The sequence below is a fragment of the Vipera ursinii genome, assembly GCF_947247035.1.
Source record: "Vipera ursinii genome assembly, chromosome: 10".
Classification (NCBI taxonomy): domain Eukaryota; kingdom Metazoa; phylum Chordata; class Lepidosauria; order Squamata; family Viperidae; genus Vipera; species Vipera ursinii.
In genome coordinates this window covers 1,167,085-1,179,548 of record NC_139520.1, presented here as the reverse complement: position 1 = coordinate 1,179,548, position 12,464 = coordinate 1,167,085, and the positions used below count along the sequence as shown (strand labels likewise).

Below are 12,464 nucleotides of genomic sequence, written 5' to 3'. Positions count from 1 at the left end.
TGTTGTTTTTTCAAAGAGAAAATCTTAAGTTTTCTCAGTTCTCATATTTATCAAAACTAGCTTTATGTTACTTCCACTTCAATATTGTATGTTTCTGTCCCCCATGAAATTAAAACACTGCTTCTGTTTACATTCAGAGGTTTTTAGCTTCTTGGGAGCCTTTTCCAGGAAATTCAGTTGTAAAATAGTAAAGAAAGGATCAATATTCTCACCCAGTTCCAAACATGCTGTTTACGATGTATTAATTGGTACTTTTTTCTTCTTCGGTTGTCTGCAGCTAATGGCCTGCCACAGGAATGTAGCCCATCTTTTCCCTGCCAGTTTGGAGGGCTTTCCTTGGATCCAATGGATCATCAACAAGGCACCCGTCCTCTTCATCACTTCTTTGGGGTGATTTCAGACCCTTTTAGGGCCCTCAGCAGGGCAAAATTGGGCACAGAAGGCAGAGCCCTGCCTTTCTGCATCTCATCCTGCTGTGACGCAAACTGGAAGTTCTGTTATTTTTTTATATATATTTTATTTGAAAAGACAAAATGAACATCTTGCCCAGAAAGCCAGGCTAAGCTGAGGGACCATCTCAGCCACCTCTTCCTTCTGATAAGTGATGTGCTAAACATGGAAACTTCCCCTCCACATTTCAGTCATGTTTAACATATCAAGAAGGTATTTTTTCACAACCAACTAGATGACACCTAAGTAGGAAAGAAGTGCTACTTTGCCACTTTTCAGTTAAACTAGGAAGACAAAACGTTTTTAAACCAGAGAAGGGCAGGCTTGTTTCTTTTCTAAGTTCAGTTTTGCATTCCAGAACTAATTCTGACTGTATGTTATTCAATCAGCCACAGATACAGACGTGGAAGAGAAACTGGTCCTGGATCAATGGGACTTCCTTTGCCGTCAGGAAATGGTGGGTGAGGAAGGGGCTTTTGTGATTGGCTGGGAGAGAGTTTTCACTGAAGAGGAGCTCTCGGTGACATTGCAGGTCAGTGATTTAACCTAATCTGGGAATTGTTTTGGTTAAGCAGCTAATTTGGTCAGTTGGATGCACATTGCTTTATGCTTTTATGGCTGCTCTAATTTTGAAAGTCTAGAATTAATTTTTCACATTTCAAGAGAATCAGCTGTGGCTTTATTTATTTAGCGGCTGGCATATCATACAGGGACTAGCAATATGTATTAACATTTCACCTAGATGAATAAAATACAATAAAATAAAAATGTTAAAAAGATCTAGGCCATCTAACCATTGAAGTGCAGCATTGTTTATATGAAAGAAATCAGATACTGGACAGGTAGATGCCCTCAGCTTTCAGCCATTCATGATGTGATCTACAATTTGATGTGGGAGCAGTCATACTGAGGGGAGGATACTAGGCCCATTTATGCAGGGAATCCCAGCAGAGGCTGTGTGGGTGAATCCATTCAGCAATATATCCATTGCTGATGTGTTCAAAGACTGGCACCTTTTGTGGGGTCATTTATATGTCTTCCTATCACTTCCTATCATTTGTTTTCCATTGGGAATTGATGTTAAAGTTGTTGGGCAGGTGTTCCACAAATGCCAGTGGGGGCTTCCTGGATTTGAATCAGTGGCGGCGCTGAAGTTAGAATGCAGTATTACAGGCTAACTCTGTAGGCTAACTCTGCTGACTGCCAGAAGTTTGATTCTCACTGGCTCAAGATTGACTCAGCCTTGCATCCTTCCAAGGTTGGTAAAATTGTTGGGGATAAAATTCTCTGAATTTTTCTCTGAGGGTTGGTTTCCAAATGTTTCATTAACAGGCTAGGTAACATCTTCAGTGGAGTTTAGGGGATGTCAGTGTCAGTGTTCTTCTGTTTATAAGGGTGTGGGTGTGCCAAGTGAGGGTCTGTGATGGGTCAGGTGTGAGTTATCAGTGAGTCTTGTAATGGATCTTGTGATGGGAAGGTTACATCAGGTGAGGGTTGGTTCTATCTCTGGTTGGCTGTGTGGTTGATTTGGATTCTGAGGGGTTCATAGGCTGGTTGTAGGTCAATGTGTCTGTTGATGGTATTGCTTGTGGAGTGCCAGGCTTCGATGGACTCACGAGGATGGCGGATAATTTTTGTGCTGCTCCAATCAAATTGGTGCTGTTTGGGATTGAGATGGGTAAAGATTAAAGTTTTGGGATTGTGGCATTTGACTGGCAGCCTTGTTAGTGGATCGTGGTTTTTAATTGACATGATGTTAGTTTCATGTAGAATTGTTGCAATTATTAAAGTTGATTTTGTAGATTACATTGTTTCTTTCATCCTTCTGTATCTTGTTTTTGGTTCTGGATAATTCCTGGTGGAGTGTGGCTGTGGGTTTGTGGGCTATTGCTATTGGAAAATTCTGGCTGTCATTTCTGACACCCCTTTTATGGTAGGGTTAAAAGGCGAAAGATTTATACGATCTGAAGAGAAACCAGAGAATTATCCAGAACCAAAGACAAGATAAAAAAGGATGAAGGAAACAATGTAATCTACAAAATCAACTTTAACCATTGCAACCAATTCTATGAAGGATAAATTCCACATCCATTAAAAATCAGGATCCACAAACATTGGGCGGCAGTCAAGCGCCACAATCCCAAATCCTTAATCTCTAACACCCCGACACCAAACAGCACCAGTTTGATTGGAGCAACACAAAAATCATTGGCCGCGCTACCACCTGCCATCCTTGTGAGTCCATCGAAGCCTGGCACTCCACAAGCAATACCATCAACAGACACAGCCAACCAGAGATAGCACCAACCCTCAATCAACCCATGCAAGCGCCCCCCAGCAGTTCACCACCCAATAACCCTGACCTGATGTAACCTTCCCATCACAAGAGCCATTACAAGACCCACTGAATCCCTACTGATGTTTTTCTCTTCCTGTTTGATAAGGTAGAAATATACTTCCAGCACAAAAAAACATGTGACTGCAGAATGGCACAGCTATTACATTTTACCGGAGAAGTATTTTAAGTTTTCCACTTGTGAAAATTATCATCTCCTCCCATTATGGTAATATATGCATTACATTTAGCTAGGAGTTTTGCAAAATATTCCATTAAGTCCTCGATTATACTGTGGTTCTCTTCTCCTGTACAAGCGTTCTCACTGTCTTGCAACATGCATATACACATACAGCATGTAAGACAAAACCCTGCAAGGGATGAAACTGGAAGCTTTTTAAGAAAAGATGAGCTGTTTCACTGATGGGAAATGGCCTGCTTGAAATCCACTGAGAAAAGCAGTTTTAGGTTGAAACCCAAAAGTGGTTTTGCCTGGTGAACTTTGGTTTCGGTTGATATCTCTAACTGGGGGTGGTATGTCTGTGTGTCTCACTGAAGGTGCTGACTATGTCTGTGGAGGAATTCAAAGAGTTTAAAGACCAAGAGGCCAAGACTGATGGAAAAGGGACCACTTGCTTGATCCAGTCAGTTACTATGATACCCAACCTGAGTGCTGCTCAGAAGAAGCTTCTCTTTGATGCCACAGTACTAACGCTGAAGGCTTTCTCCTCCGGCTTGAAGGAGGAGGAAACGATGCTGGGAGACCTGCAGGCTTATTTGGAATTAAGCCGCCGGGAACAATTTGCCCTCCAAGTGCGATATGGCCAGAAGAAAATTCTGCATCAATTACTTGAGCTGACAAAGTAGCTGCTGCTGCTGGAGGGTGGCAATCTTTGGGCCTAAATGCCAGAATGAGGCTTCTAAGCAGATGGAGGCTGTTTTCATAGGCTATAAAAACAAATTCCATGGATGGAGTTTGTTTCCTCAAGGACCTAACAATCTGTATTGTTATATAGATTGTTTGACGCAGAGAAAAACATCTGGTTGCCATTTTTTGAGAGGACTAACAAATGTCTCTTTATTTTGACGTAGTTGTCCTGAACTGTTTATCTTCTCTTCAGCCTGTTCTTCTTGATCCTCAGGTTCATTCTGATTTATGTAGAAAGTCTTTTCCTTTTTCCATATTGTCAGTCTCTTTTCTGGGTTTTCCATTGACTGTATTTGTGGATCAGTTGAATCTTCTGTCATAATCTTTAATTGTTCCACCTTTTCTGTTATATTCTGTGTAGTTGATTTTTTTAGATGTAATAAAAGTTTTAGTTTCTATATCTGGGCTGACATCTTTTCTATAACCTCTCATTTCATCAGTAGCTGTAAGAATAGTTTGATGAATTGCTTTCAACATGGAGAGAATTTGTTCCTGATCTTCATCCATATTCTCTTGGTAATATATTAAGTTAAGAGCTTTACAATCAGGGAATGCCAAAAAAAGTTTTTGTCACTGAATAAGGAACACAGCTGGGCTTCTCTCAGCTGATGTCTCAAGGTTGCTGGCCAAGTATCTTTTAAACAATAACAAATTGTAGTATCAGGTTTAGCCACAAGATGTTGCCCCTACCCTGAAAAGTTTTCTTTTAAATCCGAAGTTTTTATAATCTTTTCAGTTTTGCTTCTTTCTTATAAGTGAAACCCCCAATCTTCAATAAGAAAATCTTTTAGTCCACAAACTTTAAAAATAGAATTCCATTTAGGATCAAGTTATTCTTTCAATGTTTTAAACTCCCCTGGATATTCAGTCGCCGCTGTTTCTAGAGGGAGGGGTAAAATCTCCCCTCTCCACAGTGGGGAAGGTACTTAAGGCAGCTTATACAGGTAAAGAAAATAGTTAGGATTTAAGAGAGGTAGATCTCACCCAGTCTCATCTGCGCTGCTTTAAAATTGCCTGGTGGCAAGTGTGACTTTGACTGTCTGCAGCCTAGTGAAAGTCTATGAATGGGGTGGCTGAAAAAGCAAACGCAATGGTGGAACAGTATGTTAGATGCTATGTTTATTTATTTATTTTATTCGTTTTATATACCACCCTTCTCCCGGAGGACTCAGGGCGGTGTACAGAGCAAAGTAACGAACGAACAGATTGGTCTCCTTCCTTTCGCTGATGTGGCTTATAACAACACTACACAGCAGTACTGGTTTTACGCCATTCAAGATAGCCACAGGGAGGGATTTCATTCCAATGCCTGAATATCCCCAGGACCCCACTGCCTCTCAGACTTTAGATCAATGGGTGTCTGCTTGGAAAGGTGTTTGGGATAATGCAAAGAAAGCTTTGAAAAAAGCCTCAGAAACTTACAAAAAATAAACTGATAAGAGCACCTCAAAAGTCATTTTGTGTGAGGGAAAAGGTTTATCTTTCTCTCTCTCTATATATATATATATAGAGAGAGAGAGTGTGTGTGTGTGAGTGAGTGAGTATGTATGTATATATGTATATGCTGGATGATTGTTTCCTAGAAGACAAGGGAGTTTTAGTATGTGTATGTATATATATGTGTCTGTATGTGTGTGTTATTTGTGTGTGTGTGTGTGTAGTATATATAGTATATATTTCCCTTGTCTTCTAGGAAAAAATCATCTGGTATTTCAGTTTGTTGAAGCCTTTTACAGATTCAACTCTGAGACCCCCTCCCAAGAAAGCATCTGGCCCGCTTGTGGTAGCTGGAGAGACTCATTACGAAGTGAAGCGTATTCTTGATGCAAGATTGTATAAAGGGAAATTGCAATATTTAGTGCAGTGGAAGGGATATCCATTATCAGAAGCCACTTGGATGAAGTATACTGATGTGAAAGCTGACAGACTGATACGTAAATTTTATGATAAACATCCGAACAAACCGAGGGGGGATTCTTAACTTTTGTTCTTGTTTGATTTGCAGGATTTCTCCTTTCTTTTAAGGGGAGGCAAATGTCAATGCTGTGACAAACAGAACTGAAGCCATTTTCATTTTTGTTTTGTTGCCACATTTTTTGTTTAGAGATATTAGATGAAGGAAGAGGGATGGGGGGATGTGTAATTTCTCAGTGAGCCAAAACAATTTGTATGTATGAGAATCGAGGTCATAACATTTTGGCGGGCTGGAGAGCTGGGAGGAGAGCCCACTTTTTCTAACAATTGGTGAATGTGATTTATGACAGCACATTGGGATGGGAATTGCAATTGTAACTTTGTAACCAGGGGAAGGGGATTTTTAGTCTTGGGTTCACCTATGTATGTGCTGATATTTTGTTTCCTAAATAAAATGTTCTCTAAGGAAGAACATTTTTCCTTGAAGTTCTTTTAAACAGTTTCATCTATTGGAACCATGACATTTTGTGATGAGCTAGATCCAATGCAGTAACCTGGAATACTGCATCCAGTTTTGGTCACCATGATGTAAAAAAGATGTCGAGACTCTAGAAAGGGTACAGAGAAGAGCAACAAATAAGAGCCTTGGTGGAGACTTCCGGTGGCGGCGCGGCACCGGAGACAGCCTTTTCGGGCTGCCCGCGGCTCAGCTGTGTAGTTTTCACCCGAAACAGCGCCGATCAGCTGTTCGGGTGAATTTGAAGCCCCCTCCTCAGGAGAAGAGGAGGGGGTGAGGCCCCAGGTAGGGGTCGAGTTCTCCGGGGCCGCCTGAGTTTAAAGCTTGGGCGGCTGAAGGATCGAACTCCCCCGTAGCCTGGGTTGCTCCCAGCTGGTCAGCGTCTCTGCTCCGGATTTCTTGGAGCAGAGCCAGGCGTTTGCGACCACCCCTGCCAGAAGGAAAGACTCTGGAACAAAAGGAGCAGGCAGAGCGGTACAAGAGGAAAAGGTGAAGAGGATCTTTATTTTTACTCTCGAGCTTAATGGACTTTTTAAACTTAAAGTGAAAGTGCGTCACAAGTGAAAGTAAAAGATGGCGGCTAAACCTCCCTCAAAAACTCTTCGGAGTGCTGGAACAGTGCAACAGACATCGTTGCAAGCCTTGCTTCCTCCTGCTGCATTGACATCGAAGGATTTACAAGATGCCCTTGAAAAGCATGCCCAGGTAATTTTAGAAACATTGGGTGATAAATTGGCAAAAATGGAGGAGAGAATAGAAGAGAGGATGGAAGAGAAATTTAGTGCGATGAGGGTAGACATTTTGTCTACAGTGGAAAGTGTGGCTGAATGTGTGCAAGGCTTGGAAGAAAAAGTGGAAGATTTGACTCAAAAAATGCTGTATTAGAAGTAAAGGTATTGGAGAATGAAGATTTAAGAGACAAAATGGACAGAGAGTTAAGCCTTGTTCAGTTTCACCAGATGCAGTATGCTGTTAGAATCAGAGGTTTAAAAGAAAATATTAAAGAAGACTTAAAGCAGCTGATTTCTGAAGCTCTGGAAGCAGTATTGGGTCAGCCAGCATCTGAAATAAAGGGATGCATGGATAAAGCTTTTCGCGTAAATTCATGGATTGCCAGACAGAGGACGTTACCTAGAGATGTGGTGGTTTATTTTACAAAGAGAGAAATTAGAGATGAAGTTATTCAAGCTGCCTATGATACTAAAGTAGTGGTTGCTGACCAAGAAGTTTTGGTTTTAAAGGAAATTCCTCCAAAGATTTTAAGGAGAAGAAAGGACTTTGCATTTCTTGTGCAGGAACTTAAGCAACGTGATATAAGGTTCAGATGGGAGATTCCAGTTGGGCTGGTGGCGATGCATGAAGGTAAAAGATACCGTCTGGTTACTGTGGCACAGGCGCGTGATTTCTACAATAATGTTTTAAAAGCAACCCCACTATCACTTCTGGAAGCGGCAAAGGGATTTGGTGAAGAAAAACCTCATGAAGCTGAAGATGGCCAGACAGAGGAGGATGGTGCTGGAGGGGATCAAACTACAACTTTGTTGGCTGATGTTGGAGAGCTGAGGGTGACGCGTGCTGCTTTAAAAAGAGCAAAACAAATAAAAGAACAAGACCAGCAGAAGTTTATGGAACTTTCAAAGCGCACTTACAGCGAGGCAGTGGGAGGAGCGCGGCCTAAAGGAGACAGGGCCATTGAAGAGGTGCTCCAAAAGCTTCGGGGCGACAAGTATGGCGACTAAATTTTTAACTTGGAATGTCAATGCATTAAATTCGCCTCAGAAGAGAAAGAAAGTTTTTCAATATTTAAAACAATTTAAGACTGATGTTATTTGCTTGCAAGAAACGCATATTAGGGCTATGGACCAAAAGTTTTTATTGAATTCAAGATTGGGTACGCAATTTGTTGCCTCTGCAATGAATAAGAAAAACGGAGTGGTTGTTTATGTTAAAAGTGCTATAACAGTGGACTTAATTGAAGCAGATAAGCATGGAAGATACGTAATGATATATTTGTTGCTAGAAGGCAAAAAAATGCTTTTAGTTGGACTGTATGCTCCTAATCAACAACAACAATAGGCTGACTTTTTTAGCTTACTTCATACAAAGCTTACTCAGTTGGAATACAAATCGTTTATTTTTATGGGGGATTGGAATGGCGTTTTGGACGTACAGATGGATAAGGCTGGTTTTTTTAAGCGTATTCCGTGTCATGCCAGACTGCCTAAGTCTTTTTTTGAAATGAAGGATGATTTGGAATTGCGAGACATTTGGCGTGACACACACCCGCATGAAAAGGACTATACTTTTTTTTCTGATAGACACCAATCTTTTTCTAGGATTGACTTTATTTTGCTGACTAATGATTTTTTTTCTAGGATTAAGAAGGTAAAGATTTGTGCAAGAGCTATTTCTGACCATAGCCCAGTATGGTTAGAGATTAATAAGGACAACAGAGATAGGCGCTCATGGCGCGTAAATGAGAATTTGTTTAGAAACCAGAAAAATGTGGAAGAGTGCAAACAGCGAATGAAGGATTTTTTTGAAATTAATATGAATAAGGATACTTCTATGGATATGGTTTGGGATGCTAGCAAGGCCTATATGAGAGGAGTGTTGATATATATGAATAACAAACATAGACGTACTTTGGAAGCTAGAAGGAAAGAATTGGAGAATGAAATTAAGGAAAAAGAGAATGCTTTGATTTTGAATCCATTGGATGTGAAGATTAAGGAGGCTATCAAGCTATTAAGAGGACAATTTGATAAATTAATGGCTGATCAAGTGGCAACCAACTTGAGGTTTGCCAGGCATAATACTTTCTGCAATGCTAATAAGCCAGGTAGATGGCTAGCTTATAGACTAAGGAAAAAGCAGAGGGCTTCTAACATAGACAAAATTGAACATAAGGGGAAGGTAGTGTTTCAACAGGATCTTATTAAGGAAGCCTTTGTGGACTTTTATTCTAAATTATATGCTAAGGAGAAGATTAATGAAAAAGACATTGATGAATATTTGGAGAATGCTAGCATCCCGGTTCTTACGCAAGTACAAAAAGAGGGCATTAATCAATTGATTACAGAAGAAGAAATATTTACAGCAATTAAGGAGTTGAAGGTCGACAAAGCGCCAGGTACAGATGGTTTGACTGCGGCCTACTACAAAAATTTACAATTAGAGATGGTTAAACCATTAAAGGAATTGTTCCAGACAATCCAGAGAGGGGGAAAGGTGCCTCCATCTTGGAGAACTGCCTTTATCTCTCTGATTCCGAAGGAAGACCAAGATGCTACTCAAGTGAAGAACTATAGACCGATATCACTATTAAATACAGACTACAAGATATTTGCTAAGGTGCTGGCTAATAGATTGATGAGGGTTCTGCAACGGGTGATTCATGGGGATCAAACTGGGTTTATTAGTGGTAGGCAAATGAAAAATAACGTGAGGCATATAGTTGATGTGTTGGAATTTTTGGAAAGGAACAACCAGATCCCTGCGGCGCTAATTTTTTTAGATGCTGAAAAAGCTTTTGATCAACTGAATTGGCAATTTTTGATGAAAGTTTTAGATAAAATGAATTTTGGGGATAAATTTTTGCAACCAATTAGGGTATTATATCAAAAACAAACAGCTCGAATAATAGTTAACAATAGTTTGTCAGAAGTATGTAATATTGAGAAGGGTACAAGGCAAGGGTGCCCGCTATCGCCTTTGTTATTTGTGTTAACATTGGAGATATTATTGGTAAAAATACGAAATTCGGAAAGAATTAAGGGTATACAGATTAGAGATCAGGATTATAGATTGAGAGCGTTCGCAGACGATCTGGTTGTTACAGTGACCCAGCCGGAGAGCTCTGTTGTGGACCTGATGGAGATAATAATGCAATATGGGAAGGTTTCTGGATTTAAAGTTAATGTACAAAAAACTAAAATCTTGGCCAAAAACATGATAGCATCGCAAAAGGCCCTTTTAGAAGGGTTAACTGGATTTGAGATTGTTAAAAGGGTCAAATATTTGGGGGTGCTTTTGTCGCCCTCTAATACAAAATTATATAAAAATAATTATGAAAAATTATGGGGAAAAATCCAAAAAGAAATGGAGAGTTGGGAAAAATTGCAACTGTCTTTGTTGGGGCGAATCGCAGCAGTAAAAATGAATGTCCTGCCTAAATTCTTATTTTTATTTCAAATGATACCGGTTCTTAAGAAAGATTCTAATTTGGAGGAATGGCAGAGAGGTATCAATAAATTTGTTTGGGCAGGGAAAAGGCCACGAGTTAAACTCAAGATTATGCAGGATACTCGTGAGAGAGGTGGTCTTAAAATGCCCAATCTTAAATTATATTATGAAGCTGCTGCGTTAGCAGGAATAAGTGATTGGATTAATTTGACACAAGAGAGATTATTAAATCTTGAGGGCCATGACTTGTTATTTGGCTGGCATGCATATTTGTTGTATGATAAGAAGGTAGATAATGTGTTTAGAGTGCATATTTTAAGACAGGCATTGCTGAGAGTTTGGAAGAAGTACAGACATAAGTTAGACTGTAAGATACCATTGTGGGCAATTCCAAAACACGCAATAGAAAATATACATGCTGGTTTTAAACATGATGTTTAAAGCTTAGAATCTCCTTGTAGGTACAAGGAGAAGCTTAGAATCTCCTTGTAGGTACAAGGAGATTCTAAGCTTGGAAAGAAATGTCTGGTGTTTGAAATCATATAGTCTCTTGCGAGATGAGAAGATTGTTCAGAATTGGTTTCAATATACTCAGCTACGGGCAAGGTGGAAAGAAGATCAGAAAAATGGTTTTACAATGACTGACGAAAATCTGATAAAGCAAATCAGAAATCAGGGTCCAGCACATATTAAACGGATATATCTTGCATTGGTAGAGATTGACTCAGAAACAGAACTTGTTAAGGATTGTATGATAAAATGGGCCCAAAATATTCAAGAAGTTATTACAATGGACACGTGGGAAAGGATTTGGGTGAGGAACGTAAAATTTACTCAAGCTCAAAATCTAAAAGAGAACTTTTATAAAATGTTTTATAGATGGCATTTAGATCCTAAAAAGCTTGCAAGTATGTATCCAAATTATCAACCAAAATGTTGGAGGTGTGGTGATGAAGATGCAACATATTTTCATGTATGGTGGACTTGTAAAAAGGTTAAGGCCTTCTGGATAAAAATTTGGTGGAATATGCAGAAGATCTTCAAGCAAAGGATAAAGTTTTGCCCGCAACTCTTCTTGTTGGGAATAATCACAGATGCTACGGTTGTGGACACTAAGTTGATGTTGAATTTAATTACGGCAGCAAGACTTTTTAATAGGTCAGTATTGGAAGAAAGAGGAACTGCCGACCATAGAAGAATGGACTTTAAAGGTTTCCGACCTGGCAGAGATGGCAAAGATCTCGGCTTATTTGAAAGATCACTCGCAAGAACGCTATATTATGGAATGGAGAAAATGGATTGAGTATATCCAGAACAAATATAGGGTTAAGAAGTTTCATGTAGTATTTGAATAAGTCTTCCTTCTCTTTCTCTTTCTTTATTTCTTTCTTTTTTTTCTCTATATATATTTAATATCATTAAGGTTTGTATTATCCTGTAGAAGCTAGAGAGTGATGGATTTTAGAGTTTATGGTTGTTAGTATATGGTTGTTTATGATTGTTTTTTTTATATACCTTGTATTTAGCTCTGGGAAGTCGGGGGGGGGGAGGGGGGGAGGGGTAGGGAGGGAGGGAGAGGGGAGGGGGGATTGTTAAAGATAAACTGTATGTTAAAACTTTTCAATAAAAAAAAGAGCCTTGGTGGAGCAGTGGACTAATGCCTCCTTAGGTAACACCAGCTGCCTGCAATTAGTGCAGGTTCGCATCCCACCAGGGTCAAGGTTGTCTCAGCCTTCCATCCTTCTGAGGTAGGTAAAATGAGGACCCAGATTGTTGGGGGCAATTAAGCTGACTTTGTAATAATGCTGTATGTATGTATGTAATATGTAATAGGGCTGTATGTAATAGGGCTGTATGAAAGCCCTAATAAGCAGGCATATACATAGAATGAAGGCTACTGCTAAGCTTGTAAGCCGCCCTGAGTCTTCGGAGAAGGGCGGGATATAAATGGAATTAAAATAAAATAAAAAATAAAAAAAACAGATGATTGGGGGACTGGAGGCTAAAACATATAGGGAACGGTTGCTGGAATTGGGTATGTGTAGTTTAACAAAGAGTGAGGGGTGACATGATAGCAGTGTTCCAATATCTCAGGGGCTGCCACAGAGAAGAGGGCGTCAAGCTATTCTCTAAAG

At 39.9% G+C, this 12,464-nt stretch overlaps 1 protein-coding gene across 5 annotated transcripts in view; it reads left to right on the top strand.

The window, feature by feature from the left end:
* The window catches only part of SETD6 (SET domain containing 6, protein lysine methyltransferase), a 43,668-nt gene that overhangs the window by 21,607 nt on the left and 9,597 nt on the right, over positions 1–12,464 (top strand). For 4 of the 5 annotated variants that reach the window (XM_083370499.1, XM_083370501.1, XM_083370502.1 and 1 more), the window contains 2 exons: positions 840–982; positions 3,344–4,111. In XM_083370499.1, the coding sequence (XP_083226625.1) occupies positions 840–982; positions 3,344–3,652 (452 nt within the window). In that variant the 3' untranslated portion in view covers positions 3,653–4,111. Of the gene's footprint in view, positions 1–839; positions 983–3,343; positions 4,112–12,464 lie in introns of those variants that run through there. The other variant, XM_083370503.1, reaches the window with a different exon arrangement.